At 57.3% G+C, this 24,319-nt stretch overlaps 2 protein-coding genes across 3 annotated transcripts; one reads left to right on the top strand and one right to left on the bottom strand.

Moving 5' to 3' along the window:
* Window positions 1-1,307: 1,307 nt before the first annotated feature.
* On the bottom strand, window positions 1,308-7,676 carry NIF3L1 (NGG1 interacting factor 3 like 1). Of its 2 annotated transcripts, none has more exons than XM_077273787.1 (7): window positions 7,556-7,676; window positions 3,781-4,224; window positions 3,559-3,712; window positions 3,360-3,486; window positions 2,004-2,142; window positions 1,840-1,923; window positions 1,308-1,633 (listed from the first exon to the last, which is right to left on the bottom strand). In XM_077273787.1, exons 2-7 carry the CDS (start codon window positions 4,202-4,204, stop codon window positions 1,449-1,451), a joined length of 1,113 nt encoding a protein of 370 aa, XP_077129902.1. In that variant the 5' UTR covers window positions 4,205-4,224; window positions 7,556-7,676; the 3' UTR covers window positions 1,308-1,448. The 2 variants fall into 2 exon arrangements, with proteins under 2 accessions (XP_077129902.1, XP_077129903.1); XM_077273788.1 differs by lacking the exon at window positions 7,556-7,676 and adding an exon at window positions 7,323-7,440.
* Window positions 7,677-7,693: 17 nt separating this feature from the next.
* On the top strand, window positions 7,694-21,865 carry PPIL3 (peptidylprolyl isomerase like 3). The gene is made up of 7 exons (XM_077273789.1): window positions 7,694-7,836; window positions 8,032-8,106; window positions 14,324-14,417; window positions 16,383-16,450; window positions 16,708-16,826; window positions 18,424-21,232; window positions 21,662-21,865. Exons 1-6 carry the CDS (start codon window positions 7,834-7,836, stop codon window positions 18,548-18,550), a joined length of 486 nt encoding a protein of 161 aa, XP_077129904.1. The 5' UTR covers window positions 7,694-7,833; the 3' UTR covers window positions 18,551-21,232; window positions 21,662-21,865.
* The last annotated feature ends 2,454 nt before the right edge of the window (window positions 21,866-24,319 follow it).

Genomic DNA, 24,319 nt, shown 5'->3' with positions numbered 1-24,319 from the left:
AGTGATTCAGGCCCGGTGCACAGGTGATGGGTCCGTGCCAAGCCTGAGACGCGGGGGATGTGTGCATCCGACATTATGGGCAGCACAAGACACGACAGATGAGCTGTAAACCACTGGAAAAGTGACTCACCTGGAATTACACATCGATCCTGAGAAACCGGTGACCTGTGAGTAAATGCACGAACTGAGCATGTGTGAGCGAAGGATGTCCCCCGAGTCCTGCCGGTGCACTATATGGCGGTCTGCACGCCGACATCCTTGTGTCTTCATAGAGTGAGGTCAGTCCAAGATGGACGTTGTTAGTCTCTGTGGACACATGACGGTTGTTGTGAACAGCGCACATCTGACGTCCGGTGAGACGCCGTGTGTAATACCGCACCATTACTAACGTGGTGGAGGAAAGGCATAGAGAAGGGAAGCCATGACTCCGGTCCAGGTAATGGATGAAGAGGACACAAAGCCCGATCCGTACGGCAGGAAATGATTATTACACAGATTCAGGACACGTTACAGAAACAGAACCCGAAACCATCACCTAAATGTGACCGTGTATTTCCCAGGTATGACTGCTGCCGCCAGCAGAACGAGGGGCAGAAAGCTGCGGACTAGTGGTCGGAAACACATCGCCACCTTTAGGGTCAGAGGGCGCCTAAAACTCATTTTTACCTTCATCTCTGAACTCTCCAGTGATTTTTCATTTTTAAAGTTTTTTCCTCTTAAGTGCCAGAAATCTCTTACTTTCCCGTCTCCTGAGCCGTACGAGGCTTGCTTTATGTGAGACGAGATGGAGTTTTGAATAATATTTCATTTACCGTAATATGTCCGGACATCCAGTGTGCAGCTACAATGATCTGTTAACGCCATTCTCCAGGTCGCCACCATGAAGATTTTTTTTCTATTATTTAAGTGGTAAAAAAAAAAAAATAACAAATGGTAAAAAAAAGGGATTATGTTGCTATTTTATTAGACCTGTAACTTTTTATGTTGCTGTTGATGGGGCCGGCAGGGATTGCCTTTTGCACGCCGAGGAGTTGCCTTTTGCACGCCGCACTCATGTTTTTCCTGATAGCACCCTGGGATACACACGGCATTGTGTTTGCTTTTATTGCATTTTTGGGAGATGTTTGGTGACATAATAAGACATCAAGGGTTATATGTATTAATATAATTAAAGTATAGCAATAATGATTACGTAACATATCAGCATGAGTCCACCATACACACATATTGGGCACACCCCACGTTAGGAAGTGATCAGAGTGCTGTCGAGCACTGCTCGGAGTACAGCACTGATGATGACCGACACTGGGAACACCCCGCGACTATCTGCAGTGCGACCACTGGATGTCTGGGAGCACCTAAGTCCAGTGCGACTCGCTTTATTACACCACACTGCGCTGGGATCATCGGCAGCCTCTTCATCCTGTGCTGGCGGCTCCCACCGCTCCTCACACCACCTCCAGGGGGTCGCGGTCAGTCCGGGACACCATCACCTCCACCTTCCCCTCCAGGCGTTGTGCAATCTGCGCCCCCAGTTCCCGCAGGTACCCCCGCTCCGAGTTACTATGCTCACACAGGATAACGCTGCGGCCCTCCGCCACCGCATCCAGGACCTCGTGGTGCGACATCTCACCTGCGGAGGGAAAAGGGCGCTCATCAACAAGATAAGGAGATAGAAGAGCATGGCTGCTGGCTATAAAGGATGTGGGGGGTACTGCAGTCCACAGGTGCAATACCTGACACAACCTGAGGAGAGAGGCGGCGCCGTGCTCCCAAATCACACATCTGCCCCCCCACCTCCGCTAATAGACACCATCATGGTGGTCACGGCACTGTTACCTGTCAGGTAGAGATCGGCGGGGACGCCACTTAATATGCTGCTCCCGGAGCCGGCGCAGACGGCCATCACAGTCACCGGGGAGTCTGCGGAAACCAAGAAGGGAAGAAGCGTGAAGGATCCTCCGGAGATATACAGAACGGGAGATGATGGGGGTCGCACTCACCCAACGTCTTCTCTCGCCCCAGGGCGAGACGCACGTGCTGCAGGCCAACGTGACTTTTGATGCGTTCAACAGCGACAGCCATGGACACTGGACCCGCGAGAGTGCAGAGGCGACCCATCCCCGCGTCCAGCAGAGGGGGCTGCAGAGGCAGATTATACCCGGGGGTCCACCATTAGAGGCTAGTGCGAATATACTGTGGGGTCCACCCTATAAGGACTAGTGACAATATACCTCGGGGGACCACCCTGTAGGGACTAGTGATATTATTCCCACCAGTGACCAGCAGAGGGGGCTAGTGATATTATACCCGGGGGTCTGTACAATGTGGCCAGCAGAGGGGGCTAGTAATACTATACCCGGGGGTCTGTACAATGTGGCCAGCAGGGGGGGCTGGTAATACTATACCCGGGGGTCTGTACAGTGTGGCCAGCAGAGGGGGCTAGTAATACTATACCCGGGGGTCTGTACAATGTGGCCAGCAGGGGGGGCTGGTAATACTATACCCGGGGGTCTGTACAGTGTGGCCAGCAGAGGGGGCTAGTAATACTATACCCGGGGGTCTGTACAATGCGGCCAGCAGGGGGGGCTGGTAATACTATACCCGGGGGTCTGTACACTGTGGCCAGCAGGGGGGGCTGGTAATACTATACCCCGGGGGTCTGTACAATGCGGCCAGCAGAGGGGGCTAGTAATACTATACCTGGGGGTCTGTACAATGCGGCCAGCAGAGGGGGCTAGTGATACTATACCCGGGGGTCTGTACAGTGTGGCCAGCAGAGGGGGCTAGTAATACTATACCTGGGGGTCTGTACAATGCGGCCAGCAGAGGGGGCTAGTGATACTATACCCGGGGGTCTGTACAATGTGGCCAACAGAGGGGGCTAGTGATATTATACCCGGGGGTCTGTACACTGTGGCCAGCAGGGGGGGCTAGTGACATTATACCCAGGGGTCAGTACTATGTGGCCAGCAGGGGGGGCTAGTGATACTATACCCGGGGGTCAGTACTATGTGGCCAGCAGGGGGGGCTAGTGATATTATACCCCGGGGGTCTGTACAATGTGGCCAGCAGGGGGGGGCTAGTAATATTATACCCCGGGGGTCTGTACAATGTGGCCAGCAGGGGGGGCTAGTGATATTATACCCCGGGGGTCTGTACAATGTGGCCAGCAGGGGGGGCTAGTGACATTATACCCGGGGGTCTGTACTATGTGGCCAGCAGGGGGGGCTAGTGATACTATACCCGGGGGTCTGTACTATGTGGCCAGCAGGGGGGGCTAGTGATACTATACCCGGGGGTCTGTACAATGCGGCCAGCAGAGGGGGCTAGTGATATTATACCCGGGGGGGTCTTACCTTCTGCAGGGTGAGCAGCTCCGTGCCCCTGTAGACCTCGGGGTCCTCAGACAGTATGGCGAGGGCCTGCAGCATGGTGGTGTGGGAGCAGCTGAGCCGGACCCGGGCGCCGTCCTCCTTTCCGCCCCTGGGTGATGGTCGGGGTCAGGTGTATACAGTGACTGACATTACACAGGTATATACACAGGCAGGACATTACCTGAGCGGGAAGGTGCGCACACACGCCCCCTGCAGGGCGCTCACCCTGCTCAGCACGGACTCCGGGACGTGGCCCCCGAACTCCAGGACGTGTCCATGTCCTCCGGGGTAGGAGAGGGCGGTGGAGGCGCGGAGCGGCACGGACACACAGGCACCTGCACAGACAGTCAGGGGTCAGGCAGGATCTGGGGCGAGTTCCCCGTTACATGAGGACAGGACTCACCCAGCGCTCGCCCCAGCCAGTCGTTGACCCCGTTGGCGAGAGCGTCGCAGGCCGTGTGTGGGGAGTACACCGCCAGCCGCTTCTCCAGAGCCGTCACCACCAGCCGCTGCTTCCAGTGGGCGCAGGTCACACGCTTCAGTGCCTTGAAGATGGGCGGGTGATAGGACAGCACCATGTCTGCCCCCGCCGCCAGCGCCTCCTGCAGGACGTCCTCCGTCAGGTCATTGGTCAGCAGCATCCTGCGCACCTGGTGCGGGGGGCTCGGCTCCACCAAGAGGCCGACATTATCCCAGCTCTCCGCCAGGGCCGGGGGAGCCAGCGCGTCCAGACGGGAGACCACCAAGGACAGGTCCATCATGTGCCGGCGAGGAGGACGCGAGGAAATGGCAAGGAGGAGGGGCCACAGCGGCCGGCAATGCAGCATTCAGTGCAAAGGGGCGGAGTCTGGAGGCGGGGCAAGGAAACGTGAGAACAATGGACATAAATAATGAGTACACCCCACTGCCCCGCACCACCTCCTCCACCGCTGCACACCCCACTGCCCCGCACCACCTCCTCCACCGCTGTACACCCCACACCACCTCCTCCACCACCTCCTCCTCCGCTGCACACCCCACACCACCTCCTCACACCCCACTGCCCCACACCACCTCCTCCTCCGCTGCACACCCCCTCCTCCACCGCCGCACACCCCACACCACCTCCTCCACCGCTGCACACCCCACTGCCCCGCACCACCTCCTCCTCCGCTGCACACCCCCTCCTCCACCGCCGCACACCCCACACCACCTCCTCCACCGCTGCACACCCCACTGCCCCACACCACCTCCTCCACCGCTGCACACCCCACTGCCCCACACCACCTCCTCCACCGCTGTACACCCCACTGCCCCGCACCACCTCCTCCTCCACTGCACACCCCACACCACCTCCTCCACCGCCGCACACCCCACACCACCTCTGTACACCCCACTGCCCCGCACCGCCACCTCCACTGCTGCACACCACACTGCCCCGCACCGCCACTGCCGCACACCCCACTGCCCCGCACCACCTCCTCCATCCCTGTACACCCCACTGCCCCGCACCACCTCCTCCACTGCCGCACACCCCACTGCCCCGCACCACCTCCTCCACCCCTGTACACCCCACTGCCCCGCACCACCTCCTCCACTGCCGCACACCCCACTGCCCCGCACCACCTCCTCCACCCCTGTACACCCCACTGCCCCGCACCACCTCCTCCACTGCCGCACACCCCACTGCCCCGCACCACCTCCTCCACCCCTGTACACCCCACTGCCCCGCACCACCTCCTCCACTGCCGCACACCCCACTGCCCCGCACCACCTCCTCCACTGCCGCACACCCCACTGCCCCGCACCACCTCCTCCACCCCTGTACACCCCACTGCCCCGCACCACCTCCTCCACTGCCGCACACCCCACTGCCCCGCACCACCTCCTCCACTGCCGCACACCCCACTGCCCCGCACCACCTCCTCCACTGCCGCACACCCCACTGCCCCGCACCACCTCCTCCACCCCTGTACACCCCACTGCCCAGCACCACCTCCTCCACTGCCGCACACCCCACTGCCCCGCACCACCTCCTCCACTGCCGCACACCCCACTGCCCAGCACCACCTCCTCCACTGCCGCACACCCCACTGCCCCGCACCACCTCCTCCACCGCTGCACACCCCACTGCCCCGCACCACCTCCTCCACCCCTGTACACCCCACTGCCCCGCACCACCTCCTCCACCCCTGTACACCCCACTGCCCCGCACCACCTCCTCCTCCACTGCACACCCCACACCACCTCCTCCACCGCCGCACACCCCACACCACCTCTGTACACCCCACTGCCCCGCACCGCCACCTCCACTGCTGCACACCACACTGCCCCGCACCGCCACTGCCGCACACCCCACTGCCCCGCACCACCTCCTCCATCCCTGTACACCCCACTGCCCCGCACCACCTCCTCCACTGCCGCACACCCCACTGCCCCGCACCACCTCCTCCACCCCTGTACACCCCACTGCCCCGCACCACCTCCTCCACTGCCGCACACCCCACTGCCCCGCACCACCTCCTCCACCCCTGTACACCCCACTGCCCCGCACCACCTCCTCCACTGCCGCACACCCCACTGCCCCGCACCACCTCCTCCACTGCCGCACACCCCACTGCCCCGCACCACCTCCTCCACCGCTGCACACCCCACTGCCCCGCACCACCTCCTCCACCCCTGTACACCCCACTGCCCCGCACCACCTCCTCCACCCCTGTACACCCCACTGCCCCGCACCACCTCCTCCACCGCTGCACACCCCACTGCCCCGCACCACCTCCTCCACCCCTGTACACCCCACTGCCCCGCACCACCTCCTCCACCGCTGCACACCCCACTGCCCCGCACCACCTCCTCCACCGCTGCACACCCCACTGCCCCGCACCACCTCCTCCACCGCTGCACACCCCACTGCCCCGCACCACCTCCTCCACCCCTGTACACCCCACTGCCCCGCACCACCTCCTCCACCCCTGTACACCCCACTGCCCCGCACCACCTCCTCCACCGCTGCACACCCCACTGCCCCGCACCACCTCCTCCACCCCTGTACACCCCACTGCCCCGCACCACCTCCTCCACCCCTGTACACCCCACTGCCCCGCACCACCTCCTCCACCGCTGCACACCCCACTGCCCCGCACCACCTCCTCCACCCCTGTACACCCCACTGCCCCGCACCACCTCCTCCACCGCTGCACACCCCACTGCCCCGCACCACCTCCTCCACCGCTGCACACCCCACTGCCCCGCACCACCTCCTCCACCGCTGCACACCCCACTGCCCCGCACCACCTCCTCCACCCCTGTACACCCCACTGCCCCGCACCACCTCCTCCACCCCTGTACACCCCACTGCCCCGCACCACCTCCTCCACCGCTGCACACCCCACTGCCCCGCACCACCTCCTCCACCCCTGTACACCCCACTGCCCCGCACCACCTCCTCCACCGCTGCACACCCCACTGCCCCGCACCACCTCCTCCGCTGCACACCCCACTGCCCCGCACCACCTCCTCCACCGCTGCACACCCCACTGCCCCGCACCACCTCCTCCACCGCTGCACACCCCACTGCCCCGCACCACCTCCTCCACCCCTGTACACCCCACTGCCCCGCACCACCTCCTCCACCCCTGTACACCCCACTGCCCCGCACCACCTCCTCCACCGCTGCACACCCCACTGCCCCGCACCACCTCCTCCACCCCTGTACACCCCACTGCCCCGCACCACCTCCTCCACCGCTGCACACCCCACTGCCCCGCACCACCTCCTCCGCTGCACACCCCACTGCCCCACACCACCTCCTCCACCGCTGCACACCCCACTGCCCCGCACCACCTCCTCCACCCCTGTACACCCCACTGCCCCGCACCACCTCCTCCACCGCTGCACACCCCACTGCCCCGCACCACCTCCTCCGCTGCACACCCCACTGCCCCGACCCCTCTGTATACTTACAGTCTCCTTTGTGCTGTATACTCCCTGCCCCTGTATACTTTTCATTCTAGAAAGCTCTACAGTACACTCTAATCAGCCTGAAGTGGTTGATAACAGAGAGCAGTAGCGTGCATTTTGCAGAAGTAGAATGTAGTCACAGGACACAGATGTGAGCTCAGAACAATAAGCACTAATATCAACTTTTCCCAGCAATTCACTACAAGTTCCAGCATGCCCTCCTCCCCTGCACTCACCGGTTCTGTACTCAAGTCACCACCTGCAGCTTCAGAAAGCCGCCATCTTTCTACACCCAGATTTCGAACCACTTCCGTTCCCAACAGGAAAAGCCGCCATCTTACCACACCCGGCTTTCTCTTTAATGCCGTGTTCCTACTCACAGGAAGTTTAGACTGTACTGGGCTGGCGGTCGGCCATATTGCTACACCCATGAGGCGAGAGAAGGCGGGGGCGCCCATGCTGGTACACCCGGGAGCACGGGCGCAATTCTGCCTCTGATCTTCCCGCGGACACGATGGTGAGTTCTCTCCCACATCATCATCAGCTGTCAGTAATTCTGTAAGTAAGTGACCCCTGCACGAGGCGGTGATACTCGGGTGTGAGGAAACAATGAGCCATGGCCGCCTCGCGTCTCCCCGGCTCCCGGAATGTCACCCCCGTGGCTCCCCGGCTCCCCTGACGTCTCCCTGATCCCCCTTCTCCGTTCTCTCAGGCGGTGACGCTGCACACGGACTTGGGCGACATCAAAATTGAGGTGTTCTGTGAGCGAGCGCCGAAGGCGAGTGAGGTGAGTGAGGCCGAGGCCCAGTGAGGTGAGTGAGGCCGAGGCCCAGTGAGGTGAGTGAGGCCGAGGGCCAGTGAGGAGAGTGAGGCCCAGTGAGGTGAGTGAGGCCCAGTGAGGAGAGTGAGGCCCAGTAAGGTGAGTGAGGCCGAGGCCCAGTGAGGTGAGTGAGGCCGAGGGCCAGTGAGGAGAGTGAGGCCCAGTGAGGAGAGTGAGGCCCAGTGAGGTGAGTGAGGCCCAGTGAGGAGAGTGAGGCCCAGTGAGGTGAGTGAGGCTGAGGGCCAGTGAGGAGAGTGAGGTGAGTGAGGCCCAGTGAGGTGAGTGAGGCCCAGTGAGGAGAGTGAGGCCCAGTGAGGTGAGTGAGGCTGAGGGCCAGTGAGGAGAGTGAGGTGAGTGAGGCCCAGTGAGGTGAGTGAGGCCCAGTGAGGAGAGTGAGGCCCAGTGAGGTGAGTGAGGCCCAGTGAGGTGAGTGAGGCCCAGTGAGGTGAGTGAGGCCCAGTGAGGTGAGTGAGGCCCAGTGAGGTGAGTGAGGCCCAGTGAGGAGAGTGAGGCCCAGTGAGGAGAGTGAGGCCCAGTGAGGAGTGAGGCCCAGTGAGGTGAGTGAGGCCCAGTGAGGTGAGTGAGGCCCAGTGAGGTGAGTGAGGCCCAGTGAGGCCCAGTGAGGAGAGTGAGGCCCAGTGAGGAGAGTGAGGCCCAGTGAGGAGAGTGAGGCCCAGTGAGGAGAGTGAGGCCCAGTGAGGAGAGTGAGGCCCAGTGAGGAGAGTGAGGCCCAGTGAGGAGAGTGAGGCCGAGTGAGGCTGAGGGCCAGTGAGGTGAGTGAGGCTGAGGCCCAGTGAGGTGAGTGAGGCCCAGTGAGGTGAGTGAGGCCCAGTGAGGTGAGTGAGGCCCAGTGAGGTGAGTGAGGCCCAGTGAGGAGAGTGAGGGTGAGTGAGGCTGAGGGCCAGTGAGGTGAGTGAGGCCCAGTGAGGTGAGTGAGGCTGAGGGCCAGTGAGGTGAGTGAGGCCCAGTGGGGTGAGTGAGGTGAGTGAGGCCCAGTGAGGTGAGTGAGGCCCAGTGAGGTGAGTGAGGCCCAGTGAGGTGAGTGAGGCCCAGTGAGGTGAGTGAGGCTGAGGCCCAGTGAGGTGAGTGAGGCTGAGGCCCAGTGAGGTGAGTGAGGCTGAGGCCCAGTGAGGTGAGTGAGGCTGAGGCCCAGTGAGGTGAGTGAGGCCCAGTGAGGTGAGTGAGGCTGAGGGCCAGTGAGGTGAGTGAGGCTGAGGGCCAGTGAGGTGAGTGAGGCCCAGTGAGGTGAGTGAGGCCCAGTGGGGTGAGTGAGGCTGAGGGCCAGTGAGGTGAGTGAGGCCCAGTGGGGTGAGTGAGGCTGAGGGCCAGTGAGGTGAGTGAGGCCCAGTGAGGTGAGTGAGGCTGAGGCCCAGTGAGGTGAGTGAGGCTGAGGGCCAGTGAGGTGAGTGAGGCCCAGTGGGGTGAGTGAGGCTGAGGCCCAGTGAGGTGAGTGAGGCCCAGTGAGGTGAGTGAGGCCCAGTGAGGTGAGTGAGGCCCAGTGAGGTGAGTGAGGCCCAGTGAGGTGAGTGAGGCCCAGTGAGGTGTGAGGTGAGTGAGGCCCAGTGAGGTGAGTGAGGCTGAGGGCCAGTGAGGTGAGTGAGGCCCAGTGAGGTGAGTGAGGCCCAGTGAGGTGAGTGAGGCTGAGGGCCAGTGAGGTGAGTGAGGCCCAGTGAGGTGAGTGAGGCCCAGTGAGGTGAGTGAGGCTGAGGGCCAGTGAGGAGAGTGAGGCCCAGTGAGGTGAGTGAGGCTGAGGCCCAGTGAGGAGAGTGAGGCCCAGTGAGGAGAGTGAGGCCCAGTGAGGAGAGTGAGGCCCAGTGAGGAGAGTGAGGCCCAGTGAGGTGAGTGAGGCCCAGTGAGGTGAGTGAGGCCCAGTGAGGTGAGTGAGGCTGAGGGCCAGTGAGGTGAGTGAGGCCCAGTGAGGTGAGTGAGGCTGAGGGCCAGTGAGGTGAGTGAGGCCCAGTGAGGTGAGTGAGGCTGAGGGCCAGTGAGGTGAGTGAGGCCCAGTGAGGTGAGTGAGGCCCAGTGAGGTGAGTGAGGCCCAGTGAGGTGAGTGAGGCTGAGGGTGAGTGAGGCTGAGGGCCAGTGAGGTGAGTGAGGCCCAGTGAGGTGAGTGAGGCTGAGGGCCAGTGAGGTGAGTGAGGCCCAGTGGGGTGAGTGAGGCTGAGGGCCAGTGAGGTGAGTGAGGCCCAGTGAGGTGAGTGAGGCTGAGGGCCAGTGAGGTGAGTGAGGCCCAGTGAGGTGAGTGAGGCCCAGTGAGGTGAGTGAGGCTGAGGGCCAGTGAGGTGAGTGAGGCCCAGTGAGGTGAGTGAGGCTGAGGGCCAGTGAGGAGAGTGAGGCCCAGTGAGGTGAGTGAGGCTGAGGGCCAGTGAGGTGAGTGAGGCCCAGTGAGGTGAGTGAGGCTGAGGGTGAGTGAGGCTGAGGGCCAGTGAGGTGAGTGAGGCCCAGTGGGGTGAGTGAGGCTGAGGGCCAGTGAGGTGAGTGAGGCCCAGTGAGGTGAGTGAGGCCCAGTGAGGTGAGTGAGGGCCAGTGAGGTGAGTGAGGGCCAGTGAGGTGAGTGAGGCCCAGTGAGGTGAGTGAGGCCCAGTGAGGTGAGTGAGGCTGAGGGCCAGTGAGGTGAGTGAGGCCCAGTGAGGTGAGTGAGGCTGAGGCCCAGTGAGGTGAGTGAGGCTGAGGGCCAGTGAGGTGAGTGAGGCCCAGTGGGGTGAGTGAGGCTGAGGCCCAGTGAGGTGAGTGAGGTGAGTGAGGCCCAGTGAGGTGAGTGAGGCCCAGTGAGGTGAGTGAGGCCCAGTGAGGTGAGTGAGGCTGAGGGCCAGTGAGGTGAGTGAGGCCCAGTGAGGTGAGTGAGGCTGAGGGCCAGTGAGGTGAGTGAGGTGAGTGAGGCCCAGTGAGGTGAGTGAGGCTGAGGGCCAGTGAGGTGAGTGAGGTGAGTGAGGCCCAGTGAGGTGAGTGAGGCTGAGGGCCAGTGAGGTGAGTGAGGCCCAGTGAGGTGAGTGAGGCTGAGGGCCAGTGAGGTGAGTGAGGCCCAGTGAGGTGAGTGAGGCTGAGGGCCAGTGAGGTGAGTGAGGCCCAGTGAGGTGAGTGAGGCTGAGGGCCAGTGAGGTGAGTGAGGCCCAGTGAGGTGAGTGAGGCTGAGGCCCAGTGAGGTGAGTGAGGCCCAGTGAGGTGAGTGAGGGCCAGTGAGGTGAGTGAGGCCCAGTGGGGTGAGTGAGGCTGAGGGCCAGTGGGGTGAGTGAGGCTGAGGGCCAGTGAGGTGAGTGAGGCCCAGTGAGGTGAGTGAGGCTGAGGCCCAGTGAGGTGAGTGAGGCTGAGGGCCAGTGAGGTGAGTGAGGCCCAGTGGGGTGAGTGAGGCTGAGGGCCAGTGAGGTGAGTGAGGCCCAGTGGGGTGAGTGTGGCTGAGGGCCAGTGAGGTGAGTGAGGCCCAGTGAGGTGAGTGAGGCTGAGGGCCAGTGAGGTGAGTGAGGCCCAGTGAGGTGAGTGAGGCCCAGTGAGGTGAGTGAGGCCCAGTGGGGTGAGTGAGGCTGAGGGCCAGTGAGGTGAGTGAGGCTGAGGGCCAGTGGGGTGAGTGAGGCCCAGTGAGGTGAGTGAGGCCCAGTGAGGTGAGTGAGGCCCAGTGAGGTGAGTGAGGCCCAGTGAGGTGAGTGAGGCCCAGTGAGGTGAGTGAGGCCCAGTGAGGTGAGTGAGGCCCAGTGAGGTGAGTGAGGCCCAGTGAGGTGAGTGAGGCCCAGTGGGGTGAGTGAGGCTGAGGGCCAGTGAGGTGAGTGAGGCCCAGTGAGGTGAGTGAGGCTGAGGCCCAGTGAGGTGAGTGAGGCCCAGTGAGGTGAGTGAGGCTGAGGCCCAGTGAGGTGAGTGAGGCCCAGTGAGGTGAGTGAGGCCCAGTGAGGTGAGTGAGGCTGAGGGCCAGTGAGGTGAGTGAGGCCCAGTGAGGTGAGTGAGGCTGAGGGCCAGTGAGGTGAGTGAGGCCCAGTGAGGTGAGTGAGGCTGAGGGCCAGTGAGGTGAGTGAGGCCCAGTGAGGTGAGTGAGGCTGAGGGCCAGTGAGGTGAGTGAGGCCCAGTGAGGTGAGTGAGGCTGAGGGCCAGTGAGGTGAGTGAGGCCCAGTGAGGTGAGTGAGGCTGAGGCCCAGTGAGGTGAGTGAGGCCCAGTGAGGTGAGTGAGGCTGAGGGCCAGTGAGGTGAGTGAGGCCCAGTGAGGTGAGGTGAGTGAGGCCCAGTGAGGTGAGTGAGGCCCAGTGAGGTGAGTGAGGGCCAGTGAGGTGAGTGAGGCCCAGTGGGGTGAGTGAGGCTGAGGGCCAGTGAGGTGAGTGAGGCCCAGTGGGGTGAGTGAGGCTGAGGGCCAGTGAGGTGAGTGAGGCCCAGTGAGGTGAGTGAGGCTGAGGCCCAGTGAGGTGAGTGAGGCTGAGGGCCAGTGAGGTGAGTGAGGCCCAGTGGGGTGAGTGAGGCTGAGGGCCAGTGAGGTGAGTGAGGCCCAGTGGGGTGAGTGAGGCTGAGGGCCAGTGAGGTGAGTGAGGCTGAGGCCCAGTGAGGTGAGTGAGGCTGAGGGCCAGTGAGGTGAGTGAGGCCCAGTGAGGTGAGTGAGGCCCAGTGAGGTGAGTGAGGCCCAGTGAGGTGAGTGAGGCCCAGTGGGGTGAGTGAGGCTGAGGGCCAGTGAGGTGAGTGAGGCTGAGGGCCAGTGAGGTGAGTGAGGCCCAGTGAGGTGAGTGAGGCCCAGTGGGGTGAGTGAGGCCCAGTGGGGTGAGTGAGGCCCAGTGAGGTGAGTGAGGCCCAGTGAGGTGAGTGAGGCCCAGTGAGGTGAGTGAGGCCCAGTGAGGTGAGTGAGGCCCAGTGAGGTGAGTGAGGCCCAGTGAGGTGAGTGAGGCCCAGTGAGGCCCAGTGAGGTGAGTGAGGCCCAGTGAGGTGAGTGAGGCCCAGTGAGGTGAGTGAGGCTGAGGGCCAGTGAGGTGAGTGAGGTGAGTGAGGCCCAGTGAGGTGAGTGAGGCTGAGGGCCAGTGAGGTGAGTGAGGCCCAGTGAGGTGAGTGAGGCTGAGGGCCAGTGAGGTGAGTGAGGCCCAGTGAGGTGAGTGAGGCTGAGGGCCAGCGAGGTGAGTGAGGCCCAGTGAGGTGAGTGAGGCTGAGGCCCAGTGAGGTGAGTGAGGCCCAGTGAGGTGAGTGAGGCTGAGGGCCAGTGAGGTGAGTGAGGCCCAGTGAGGTGAGGTGAGTGAGGCCCAGTGAGGTGAGTGAGGCCCAGTGAGGTGAGTGAGGGCCAGTGAGGTGAGTGAGGCCCAGTGGGGTGAGTGAGGCTGAGGGCCAGTGAGGTGAGTGAGGCCCAGTGGGGTGAGTGAGGCTGAGGGCCAGTGAGGTGAGTGAGGCCCAGTGAGGTGAGTGAGGCTGAGGCCCAGTGAGGTGAGTGAGGCTGAGGGCCAGTGAGGTGAGTGAGGCCCAGTGGGGTGAGTGAGGCTGAGGGCCAGTGAGGTGAGTGAGGCCCAGTGGGGTGAGTGAGGCTGAGGGCCAGTGAGGTGAGTGAGGCCCAGTGAGGTGAGTGAGGCTGAGGGCCAGTGAGGTGAGTGAGGCCCAGTGAGGTGAATGAGGCCCAGTGAGGTGAGTGAGGCCCAGTGAGGTGAGTGAGGCCCAGTGGGGTGAGTGAGGCTGAGGGCCAGTGAGGTGAGTGAGGCTGAGGGCCAGTGAGGTGAGTGAGGCCCAGTGAGGTGAGTGAGGCCCAGTGGGGTGAGTGAGGCCCAGTGGGGTGAGTGAGGCCCAGTGGGGTGAGTGAGGCCCAGTGAGGTGAGTGAGGCCCAGTGAGGTGAGTGAGGCCCAGTGAGGTGAGTGAGGCCCAGTGAGGTGAGTGAGGCCCAGTGAGGTGAGTGAGGCCCAGTGAGGCCCAGTGAGGTGAGTGAGGCCCAGTGAGGTGAGTGAGGCCCAGTGAGGTGAGTGAGGCTGAGGGCCAGTGAGGAGAGTGAGGCTGAGGGCCAGTGAGGCCCAGTGAGGTGAGTGAGGCTGAGGTCCAGTGAGGTGAGTGAGGGCCAGTGAGGAGAGTGAGGCCCAGTGAGGTGAGTGAGGCTGAGGGCCAGTGAAGAGAGTGAGGCCCAGTGGGGTGAGTGAGGCTGAGGCCCAGTGAGGTGAGTGAGGCCCAGTGAGGTGAGTGAGGCTGACGCCCGGGCCGCCGCCGCCACGCTGACTGTTCCCACTGCTGACCCTCTGTCTCCTCCTGCAGAACTTCATGGCTCTGTGTGCCGGGAACTACTACACTGGCTGCGTGTTCCACCGCAACATCAAGGGCTTCATGGTGCAGACGGGAGACCCCACAGGTGACGGGAGAGTGCTGCTGATCCGGGCCGTGTCTGGCGACCTCCTCGCTGACTCTCTGTTGGTGCCCTCCTTTCTCGGTGTCGCTCGCTCTGTTGGCGCCCTCCTTTCTCGGTGTAGCTCTGTTGGCGCCCTTCTTTCTCGGTGTCGCTCGCTCTGTTGGTGCCCTCCTTTCTCGGTGTCTCTAGCTCTGTTGGCTCCCTCCTTTCTCGGTGTCTCATGCTCTGTTGGCGCCCTCCTTTCTCGGTGTCTCTTGCTCTGTTGGCCCCCTCCTTTCTCGGTTTCTCATGCTCTGTTGGCGCCCTCCTTTCTCGGTGTCTCATGCTCTGTTGGCGCCCTCCTTTCTCGGTGTCGCTCACTCTGTTGGCACCCTCCTTTCTCGGTGTCGCTCGCTCTGTTGGCGCCCTCCTTTCTCGGTGTCGCTCGCTCTGTTGGCGCCCTCCTTTCTCGGCATCGCTCGCTCTGTTGGCGCCCTCCTTTCTCGGTGTCGCTCACTCTGTTGGCGCCCTCCTTTCTCGGTGTCGCTCGCTCTGTTGGCGCCCTCCTTTCTCGGTGTCTCTCGCTCTGTTGGCTCCCTCCTTTCTCGGTGTCGCTTGCTCTGTTGGCTCCCTCCTTTCTCGGTGTCTCTTGCTGTGTTGGCGCCCTCCTTTCTCGGTGTCTCTAGCTCTGTTGGCTCCCTCCTTTCTCGGTGTCGCTCGCTCTGTTGGCTCCCTCCTTTCTCGGTGTCGCTCGCTCTGTTGGCTCCCTCCTTTCTCGGTGTCGCTCGCTCTGTTGGCTCCCTCCTTTCTCGGTGTCGCTCGCTCTGTTGGCTCCCTCCTTTCTCGGTGTCGCTCGCTCTGTTGGCTCCCTCCTTTCTCGGTGTCTCTCGCTCTGTTGGCTCCCTCCTTTCTCGCTGTCTCTTTGTTGGCACCCTCCTTTCTCGTTGTCTCTTGCGCTGTTGGCTCCCTCCTTTCTCGGTGTCACTCGCTCTGTTGGCTCCCTCCTTTCTCGGTGTCGCTCGCTCTGTTGGCTCCCTCCTTTCTCGCTGTCTCTTTGTTGGCGCCCTCCTTTCTCGTTGTCTCATGCTCTGTTGGCGCCCTCCTTTCTCGGTGTCGCTCGCTCTGTTGGCTCCCTCCTTTCTCGGTGTCTCTCGCTCTGTTGGCTCCCTCCTTTCTCGCTGTCTCTTTGTTGGCACCCTCCTTTCTCGTTGTCTCATGCTCTGTTGGCGCCCTCCTTTCTCGGTGTCTCTTGCGCTGTTGGCTCCCTCCTTTCTCGGTGTCACTCGCTCTGTTGGCTCCCTCCTTTCTCGGTGTCGCTCGCTCTGTTGGCTCCCTGCTTTCTCGCTGTCTCTTTGTTGGCGCCCTCCTTTCTCGTTGTCTCATGCTCTGTTGGCGCCCTCCTTTCTCGGTGTCTCTTGCGCTGTTGGCTCCCTCCTTTCTCGGTGTCACTCGCTCTGTTGGCTCCCTCCTTTCTCGGTGTCGCTCGCTCTGTTGGCTCCCTCCTTTCTCGCTGTCTTTGTTGGCGCCCTCCTTTCTCGTTGTCTCATGCTCTGTTGGCGCCCTCCTTTCTCGGTGTCTCTTGCTCTGTTGGCGCCCTCCTTTCTCGGTGTCACTCGCTCTGTTGGCTCCCTCCTTTCTCGGTGTCGCTCGCTCTGTTGGCTCCCTCCTTTCTCGCTGTCTCTTTGTTGGCGCCCTCCTTTCTCGTTGTCTCATGCTCTGTTGGTGCCCTCCTTTCTCGGTGTCGCTCGCTCTGTTGGCTCCCTCCTTTCTCGGTGTCGCTCGCTCTGTTGGCTCCCTCCTTTCTCGCTGTCTCTTTGTTGGCGCCCTCCTTTCTCGTTGTCTCATGCTCTGTTGGTGCCCTCCTTTCTCGGTGTCGCTCGCTCTGTTGGCTCCCTCCTTTCTCGGTGTCTCTCGCTCTGTTGGTGCCCTCCTCTCTCGGTGTCGTTCGCTCTGTTCTCTGTTGCCGCTGATCTTGGTTTTCTTTTTCAGGGACAGGGAAGGGCGGTCAAAGCATCTGGGGTCGTAAATTTGAGGATGAATTCAGCGAATTCTTAAAGGTGAGTTACATTGTGTCCTCCATCCATCAGTTAGAGCCAGTGTACTGAATGTCTGTTAGTCCGGCACCTGATATTCCGGCGACTTATCCCGGGCTCGGCTCCCTCTGCTGAGGCCGCTGTGCAGAGACGTACAGTATGTGTGTATTATCACATAGCAGGTCTGATGATCCAGAATCAGCGCCAGAGTATCAGACTGTGTGATGAGATTATTACCAGCCTTTCAGGATGATTCCAGTCCTCCATCATGTCTCCCGCAGCACAGCGTCCGCGGTGTCGTCTCCATGGCAAACAGCGGCCCCAATACCAACGCCTCGCAGTTCTTCATCACGTACGGCAAACAGCCGCATCTGGACATGAAGTACACCATACTGGGGAAGTAAGTGACCGGGCCCTGCAGCACAGAGGATGTCAGGAGAGGGGGCCCTGCAGCACATAGGATGTCAGGAGAGGGGGCCCTGCAGCACAGAGGATGTCAGGAGAGGGGGCCCTGCAGCACAGAGGATGTCAGGAGAGGGGGCCCTGCAGCACATAGGATGTCGGGAGAGGGGGCCCTGCAGCACAGAGGATGTCAGGAGAGGGGGCCCTGCAGCACAGAGGATGTCAGGAGAGGGGGTCCTGCAGCACAGAGGATGTCAGGAGAGGGGGTCCTGCAGCACAAAGGATGTCAGGAGAAGGGGACCCTGCAGCACAGAGGATGTCAGGAGAGGGGGCCCTGCAGCACAGAGGATGTCAGGAGAGGGGGCCCTGCAGCACAGAGGATGTCAGGAGAGGAGGCCCTGCAGCACAGAGGATGTCAGGAGAGGGGGCCCTGCAGCACAGAGGATGTCAGGAGAGGGGGCCCTGCAGCACAGAGGATGTCAGGAGAGGGGGTCCTGCAGCACAGAGGATGTCAGGAGAAGGGGACCCTGCAGCACAGAGGATGTCAGGAGAGGGGGTCCTGCAGCACAGAGGATGTCAGGAGAGGAGGCCCTGCAGCACAGAGAATGTCAGGAGAGGGGGCCCTGCAGCACAGAGGATGTCAGGAGAGGGGGCCCTGCAGCACAGAGGATGTCAGGAGAGGGGGTCCTGCAGCACAGAGGATGTCAGGAGAGGGGGCCCTGCAGCACAGAGGATGTCAGGAGAGGGGGCCCTGCAGCACAGAGGATGTCAGGAGAGGGGGTCCTGCAGCACAGAGGATGTCAGGAGAGGGGGCCCTGCAGCACAGAGGATGTCAGGAGAGGGGGCCCTGCAGCACAGAGGATGTCAGGAGAGGGGGTCCTGCAGCACAGAGGATGTCAGGAGAAGGGGACCCTGCAGCACAGAGGATGTCAGGAGAGGGGGTCCTGCAGCACAGAGGATGTCAGGAGAGGGGGTCCTGCAGCACAGAGGATGTCAGGAGAGGGGGTCCTGCAGCACAGAGGATGTCAGGAGAGGGGGTCCTGCAGCACAGAGGATGTCAGGAGAGGGGGTCCTGCAGCACAGAGGATGTCAGGAGAGGGGGCCCTGCAGCACAGAGGATGTCAGGAGAGGAGGCCCTGCAGCACAGAGGATGTCAGGAGAGGGGGTCCTGCAGCACAGAGGATGTCAGGAGAGGGGGTCCTGCAGCACAGAGGATGTCAGGAGAGGGGGCCCTGCAGCACAGAGGATGTCAGGAGAAGGGGGCTCTGCAGCGCAGAGGATGTCAGGAGAAGGGGGCTCTGCAGCGCAGAGGATGTCAGCTCTGATCTTATAGGGAGGTCTCGTACTGAGAGATCCATAGTGGAAGAAGCAAACAGTAAAAGCAGCACAGAGTGTTTGAGGCCAGTAGAGTGGTTCTGTTCGCATACTCGGCAGTTCTGTTCCCCGTGGCTCTCGCTTCTCTCTGTCCCCATTCCCCTTTTCACATCCGGGTGAATGGGAGGACAGAGGCTAAATGTTTTATAGCAGAAGGAGCTGGGTCCCCAGCAGCACAGAGTATTTCAGGAGCTGCGTGTTGTTCCCTCTATGCTCTGCAGAGTCATCGATGGACTGGACACGTTGGATGAACTGGAGAAACTTCCGGTACATGAGAAATCCTTCCGGCCCCTGGAAGAAGTGCGAATCAAAGATGTCACCATCCACGCCAACCCGTTCGCCCTGTGACCCGCGCCGGTGACCTATCTCTCATCTGTATCAGATGCTGCATGGTGCACAACAGCAGTGCAGAGGGTTTAAGGGGCTTGGACTGTTGCACTTGCTTAGTACAGACATCAGGTGCCGTTGTTCGTATGTGTATATATATATATACGTGATGATATTTTGCTGAAAAATTAAAACAAATTTTCTTGTATAAAATCTCTCACATTCTGGATCTGAGTCGCCCGTCAGGGCAGTGGGGGTACTCGGTACCAGGTCCGGTCACAATTAAAGGGGTGGTCACAGTGGCAGCGACCCGGTCCGTGGCTCTGGGCGCCCAAGTAAAAGGGACGGTCTTTAAAGGGGTCGTGGAAATAATAAAAGTTTGTGATGCCACCTGTGGTTCTCGGTCAGAGGTGACCGACGCTGCTTAAAGGGGTCCTCTGGGGGCGATGGTGCTGTAACAAAGATGATGTCGCTTCCCACAGGTGAAGCGGTGTCCCCAGGGCTCCCGGTGTGCTTGGCAGGGATGGTGAATGCCAGCAAATAGAGGACACAGGGTTGCAGTCTTTACCTGGTTCCAGGGTACCTGTCACGGTTCACACCGTGCTGCCAACACTGTCACGGATCCCAACAATATGTCAGGGATCCCGGGGAGGATATCTTTATCGTCCCCACTACTCACACTAATTTGTCATGAACCGGGGTTGTTTGGTTGCCCCTGGTTCCCTCTGAGGGGGATTTATCGATATCCCACTTTCCGGTTTCATACTTGCAGCGATCTGGCGCCTCCCTTACCCTCAGGTCAGATTAGGTACTGCACCTAGGGTAATTAGTCGCCAGAAAGGCTGTGTGCTGGCTATTGTGCACACTGCAGGAGGGCAATATAACTACTCCCACACAGGCGGGAACAATTATCAACGCCGCCGTCTCTACAAAGTCTCCCAAACGCACAGAACAAAGTATGCTGCCACCATCTCCTATTCCACAAGGGTTAATGGGTCCGGAGCCAACCCAAATCAGTAGCGCAATTCACTTCAGAGGAAGCGACCGTTTATAGAGCAGAGGGACAAGCTAGTTAATCATATATTTTTCTCGCCATAGAACCCCTTGCAGAAAAAATTGGATTGAATAAGTCAATTCTTGGATTCAATTTTCCCTCTCGTCAATTTAAAATTAGTTTGTTGGCCGACGATCTTTTTCTAACAATGGGAGACCATATAAACTCCGTCAGAGCCCTAACTCTAGAATTGGAGACCCTCTCTAAAGTCTCATACTTCAAGATAAATTCTCAAAAGTCCAAAGTACTTACGTTTAAGATGAATCAGGCCGAGATTGGTGATTTGAGGGAGCAAACGGATTTTGCACTGGAAGGGAAAGACATTGTCTATCTGGGCATCACTTGTACAAACAAGCTACACTCTACTACCGATGCCAATCTGGACAACATTACAAAAACGATCTCGGTCGACTTTTCTAATCTTGGGCGCTCAGATCTCCTTATTAGGCAAAATCCTGGCAGTTAAATCCTTTATTCTATCTAAAATGCTTTACATATTTAGCACCCTCCCAATAGTTTTTCCTTCTCGGTTTATCTCTAAGATTCAAGGCATGATCAACTCGTTTGTTTGGAATGGAAAAAGGGCTCGAGTGGCGGTTGACCTTTTGTACAAACGTAAATGTAACGGAGGTTTTGGTTTACCAAATATATATGCATATTACCTGGCATCCCTGCTTAAACAAAGTTGGCATTGGTTCAGCGACCACTCTCACCCTGCGTGGTTCATCCTAGAATCTGTTTATAGCAGCCTAAAGTCTATCCCAGAAATGTTTTTCAATTTCTTAATCCACACACAGCTAAAAGAATCTAAACACCCAAATTTTCAAGCTCTAATTTATGCCTGGAAAATACTCATTAAACCTACTAAAAACTCCATTGGAGTTGAACAAATTAAAAAACTTCCTCTACCTTTGCTCGCTTCTATGTATAAGTTTTCATTACCCGATATTTGGATCAAGTCAAGGATCAAATAAATCCCTCTGTCCGAGTCGGTGTTATTAATAGTAAAATAATGAATGTTGAAATCCCTTTCTTTGCTTTTGCGTAACACAACAAATATTTGGAGTCTAAAAAATCAACTACGTTAACAAAGATGTTACCACTCTTAGGAATATATACATGAAAAGGTGGGAGGCTGACCTTAATATCACTCTTCAGACTGATCAATGGGACCGTGCTATTCAGTGCTACCTATGCCTCTAATAGCAATCGGTCAAGGTGGTGCTGTACCCCTATTAGACGATCACATAGAAGTCTCGATCGGACTGCAGGGCGACCTTTACCACATATTTTGAGGGTGCTGTAAGGTTAACACACTGGACGCATGTTTCACAACATATCTCTTTTTCCAATAATAGCTTTTTGATAACCCCTCAAAGGGCACTTCTCTCTGTTGACATGGAGCACGTAGATTCTTCGATCAAATATATCCTGATCCACATTTTTTAGTAGTTAAGAATACCCTAGCTTATTGGTGGAAAAAGCCTGAATTTACAGATATATTAGGTAAACTTTACACGGCTCCTTAGGATGGAGGTTTGCTGTTAACAATAAAGGTATAAAGAAATCTAATAGGAAGTGGGAGCTATAGAATTTAACATTTCGCAGTTCTTGAGTTACCTGTAAGATGTGTGTGGACGAACTGACCAGTAAGGCTACTTTCACACTAGCGTCGGGAACAACCCGTCGCCGTGCGTCGGGCCGACGTTCCCGACGCTAGCGTGGTCTCCGCCGCACAACGGGGGCAGCGGATGTATTTTTCCAACGCATCCGCTGCCCCATTGTGAGGTGCGGGGAGGTGGGGGGGGGGCGGAGTTCCGGCCGCGCATGCGCAGTCGGAAAAAGCGGACCGTCGGGAGCAAAAAACGTTACATGTAACGTTTTTTTCTCCCGACGGTCCGCTACCACACGCCCAAGCGTCGCAAAACGGACGCGACGTTTGGCAATGCGTCACAAATGTGTCGCTAATGTTAGTCTATGACGAAAAAACGTATCCAGCAAGAACTTTTGCTGCATGCGTAGTTTCGGCAAAACGACGCATTTGCGACGTATTGCAGTTAAGGCTAGTGTGAAAGTAGCCTAAGTTTACTAATATTTTCTCTTTTGTTTACTTCTGTTAACCACAATTATGTCATGTACCTGTTCAGAAATACAGTGCAATGTTGTAACTTTGCTACTCTGCCAATTTGAGATATTCTGTCCGAGTTCTCTAATTATTGACTCCCTCCCCTTCCCACTGTTACCCCCTTCCCTACCCCCTTGTTAAAAGATTCACTAAAAATCATTTAAAAAGGACTGTACTATATATATGGGGCAGCACGGGGGCTCAGTGGTTAGCACTACTATATATATAATGTGTGTGTGTGTATATATATATATGTATGTCTGTGTGTGTATATATATATATATATATATATATATATATATATATATATATATATATATATATATATATATATATATATATATATATATATATATATATATTCAAACAAAAACCAGGCAGCACTCCATTATTTCTTAATCAATTGTGCAGTGTTTAATTACACCCACATGTCTGTCCCCTCTAATGAGGATTAACCTCACATAATATGGCTGATGTGGAATGCCACTACAAAGATGGCGTAATACTGTGCTTCTGCGCATGCGCGGATGCCATTGATTGGTCCTTGGTCCAACACAGTGGTGTGACGTTGCGGACATGCGCAATAGATCTCAGGTAACGCCGAGATACATGAGGACGTCCTCCATTACCGGCAAGCAACCCCGGGGGTAAGATACACGTAATAAGATAGTCTGATAAAGTTTATAACACATGTAAACACGGACACATAATGCGGCACTTTATAATGCACTAAAGCACTTTATAATGTAAATGACTAATGATAAATGCACATATTGTAACACATGTATTGTATTTACCACCAATGGCAATAAGGTTTGTTATGGTTTTAAACCTATATATATGTATTGAAAAGGCTTACCCACTGCTTGAGAAAGGCTCAGTTAGAGCCGAAACAAAAAAGAAGGACAGACATGTGGGTGTAATTAAACACTGCACAATTGATTAAGAAATAATGGAGTGCTGCCTGGTTTTTGTTTGAATCTATGGACTGTGGATAGCCAGTGGACAGGCTGCCTGGAGGCTCTGCACCCAGAAGATAAGTTTAAAGTGTTGTGCTGTTCCATTTTTTTACTATTATTAATATATATATATATATATATATATATATATATATATATATATATATATATATATATATATATATATATATATATATATATTATAGCAGGATGGTGGTTCAGTGGTTAGCACTGAACTATAGGGCAGCACGGTGGCTCAGTGGTTAGCACTACTATATATAGGGCAGCACAGTGGCTCTGGTTAGCACTGTACTATATATATATATATATATATATATATATATATATATATATATATATATATATATATATATAGTGGCTCAGTGGTTAGCACTGAACTATATATAGGGCAGCACAGTGTCTCAGTGGTTAGCACTGTACAATATTTATAGCATCCTGGTGGCTCAGTGGTTAGCGCTGTTGCTTTTCAGCCTGGGGTGCTGGGTTCATGTCCCACCAAGGAAACATGTGCAAGGAGATTGTATGTTCTCCCCGTGTTTGCATGGGTTTCCTCCGGGCTCTCTCCCACATTCCAGACATACTGATAGGGAATGTAGATTGTGAGCCCCGATGGGGACAGTGCTGATGCCTGTACAGCGCTGTGGAATATGATGGTGCTATATAAGCAATGCATAATAGATCTACATCTCAGGAAGACAGTGAGGCGCTGTTATGTATATGAACCTCACATGCGGAGGGGCTCTTCAGGAGCGACTGAACCCTTTTTATTAGGACAAGCTGAAACCGTCCTAATCTCCGACACTTCGGGGCAATGTCCGACCTCCCCCATGTACCACTGAAAAAGGGTTATTGGTGAAGAACTGAAAGCTCCTCAAACGTTGAAGTGCTTAGTTAACATCGGTGCTACGCAATCGGCTATGTGGGCGCGTTTAGGAAGACCTTTCTTTTTCTTCCTCCCCCATGAATAAAGCCAGTCTTAGGTTGTGTGCACACGTAGCAGATTTTTCGCGTGTTTTTCGCTATAAAAACGCTATAAAACCGGCAAAAAACGCTCACATTAAGCATCCTATTTAATAGAATGCAATCCGCATTTTTTGTGCACATGCATTTTTTTCCTGAGAGGAATCGCATTCCAGAAAAAAACGCAGCACGTTCATTAAATTTGCGGAATCGCGGGGATTCCCCACACCTAGGAATGCATAGATCGCTTACTTCCCGCATGTGGCTTCCCGCGACGTCATCGAAGGTCCTGCACACACACCATCTATGGGAACGGAAGCCGCTGAGGAGATCGGGCCGCCAGAAGGTGAATATAACCATTTTTTTTTTAAATTATTTTTAACAATCTATCTTTTACTATTAATGCGGCATAGTCAGCATCAATAGTAAAAAGTTGCTCACACTTGTCAAACACTATGTGTGACCAACCTGTCAATCTGTTTTCCAAGCAATGCTACAGATCGCTTGGAAAACGCTAGCATTCTGCAAGCTAATTATGCTTGTAAAACGCTAGTTTTCTGCGGTAATACGCATGCTAATTCCACATGCGATATACCTGCGGCAGGCGCTTCAGAATTGCCGCGGAAATTTCCGCGGCAATTCTGCAACGTGTGCACTTAGCCTTAAACCTC

The sequence above is a fragment of the Ranitomeya variabilis genome, chromosome 7 (genome assembly GCF_051348905.1).
Source record: "Ranitomeya variabilis isolate aRanVar5 chromosome 7, aRanVar5.hap1, whole genome shotgun sequence".
NCBI lineage: Eukaryota > Metazoa > Chordata > Amphibia > Anura > Dendrobatidae > Ranitomeya > Ranitomeya variabilis.
This window is presented reverse-complemented; position numbering and strand designations above follow the sequence as displayed.

Excerpts from the sequence above, each read along its gene's own strand:
- NIF3L1 (XM_077273787.1), bottom strand. The coding sequence starts at position 4,204 with ATGCTGCATTGCCGGCCGCTGTGGCCCCTCCTCCTTGCCATTTCCTCG. Across the intron at positions 3,487-3,558 it reads GTGCGCACCTTCCCGCTCAG|GGGCGGAAAGGAGGACGGCG; the intron begins GTAATGTCCTGC and ends ACCATCACCCAG. Across the intron at positions 1,924-2,003 it reads GGGGCGAGAGAAGACGTTGG|ACTCCCCGGTGACTGTGATG; the intron begins GTGAGTGCGACC and ends TGGTTTCCGCAG.
- PPIL3 (XM_077273789.1), top strand. Across the intron at positions 8,107-14,323 it reads GAGCGCCGAAGGCGAGTGAG|AACTTCATGGCTCTGTGTGC; the intron begins GTGAGTGAGGCC and ends CTCCTCCTGCAG. Across the intron at positions 16,827-18,423 it reads AAGTACACCATACTGGGGAA|AGTCATCGATGGACTGGACA; the intron begins GTAAGTGACCGG and ends TATGCTCTGCAG.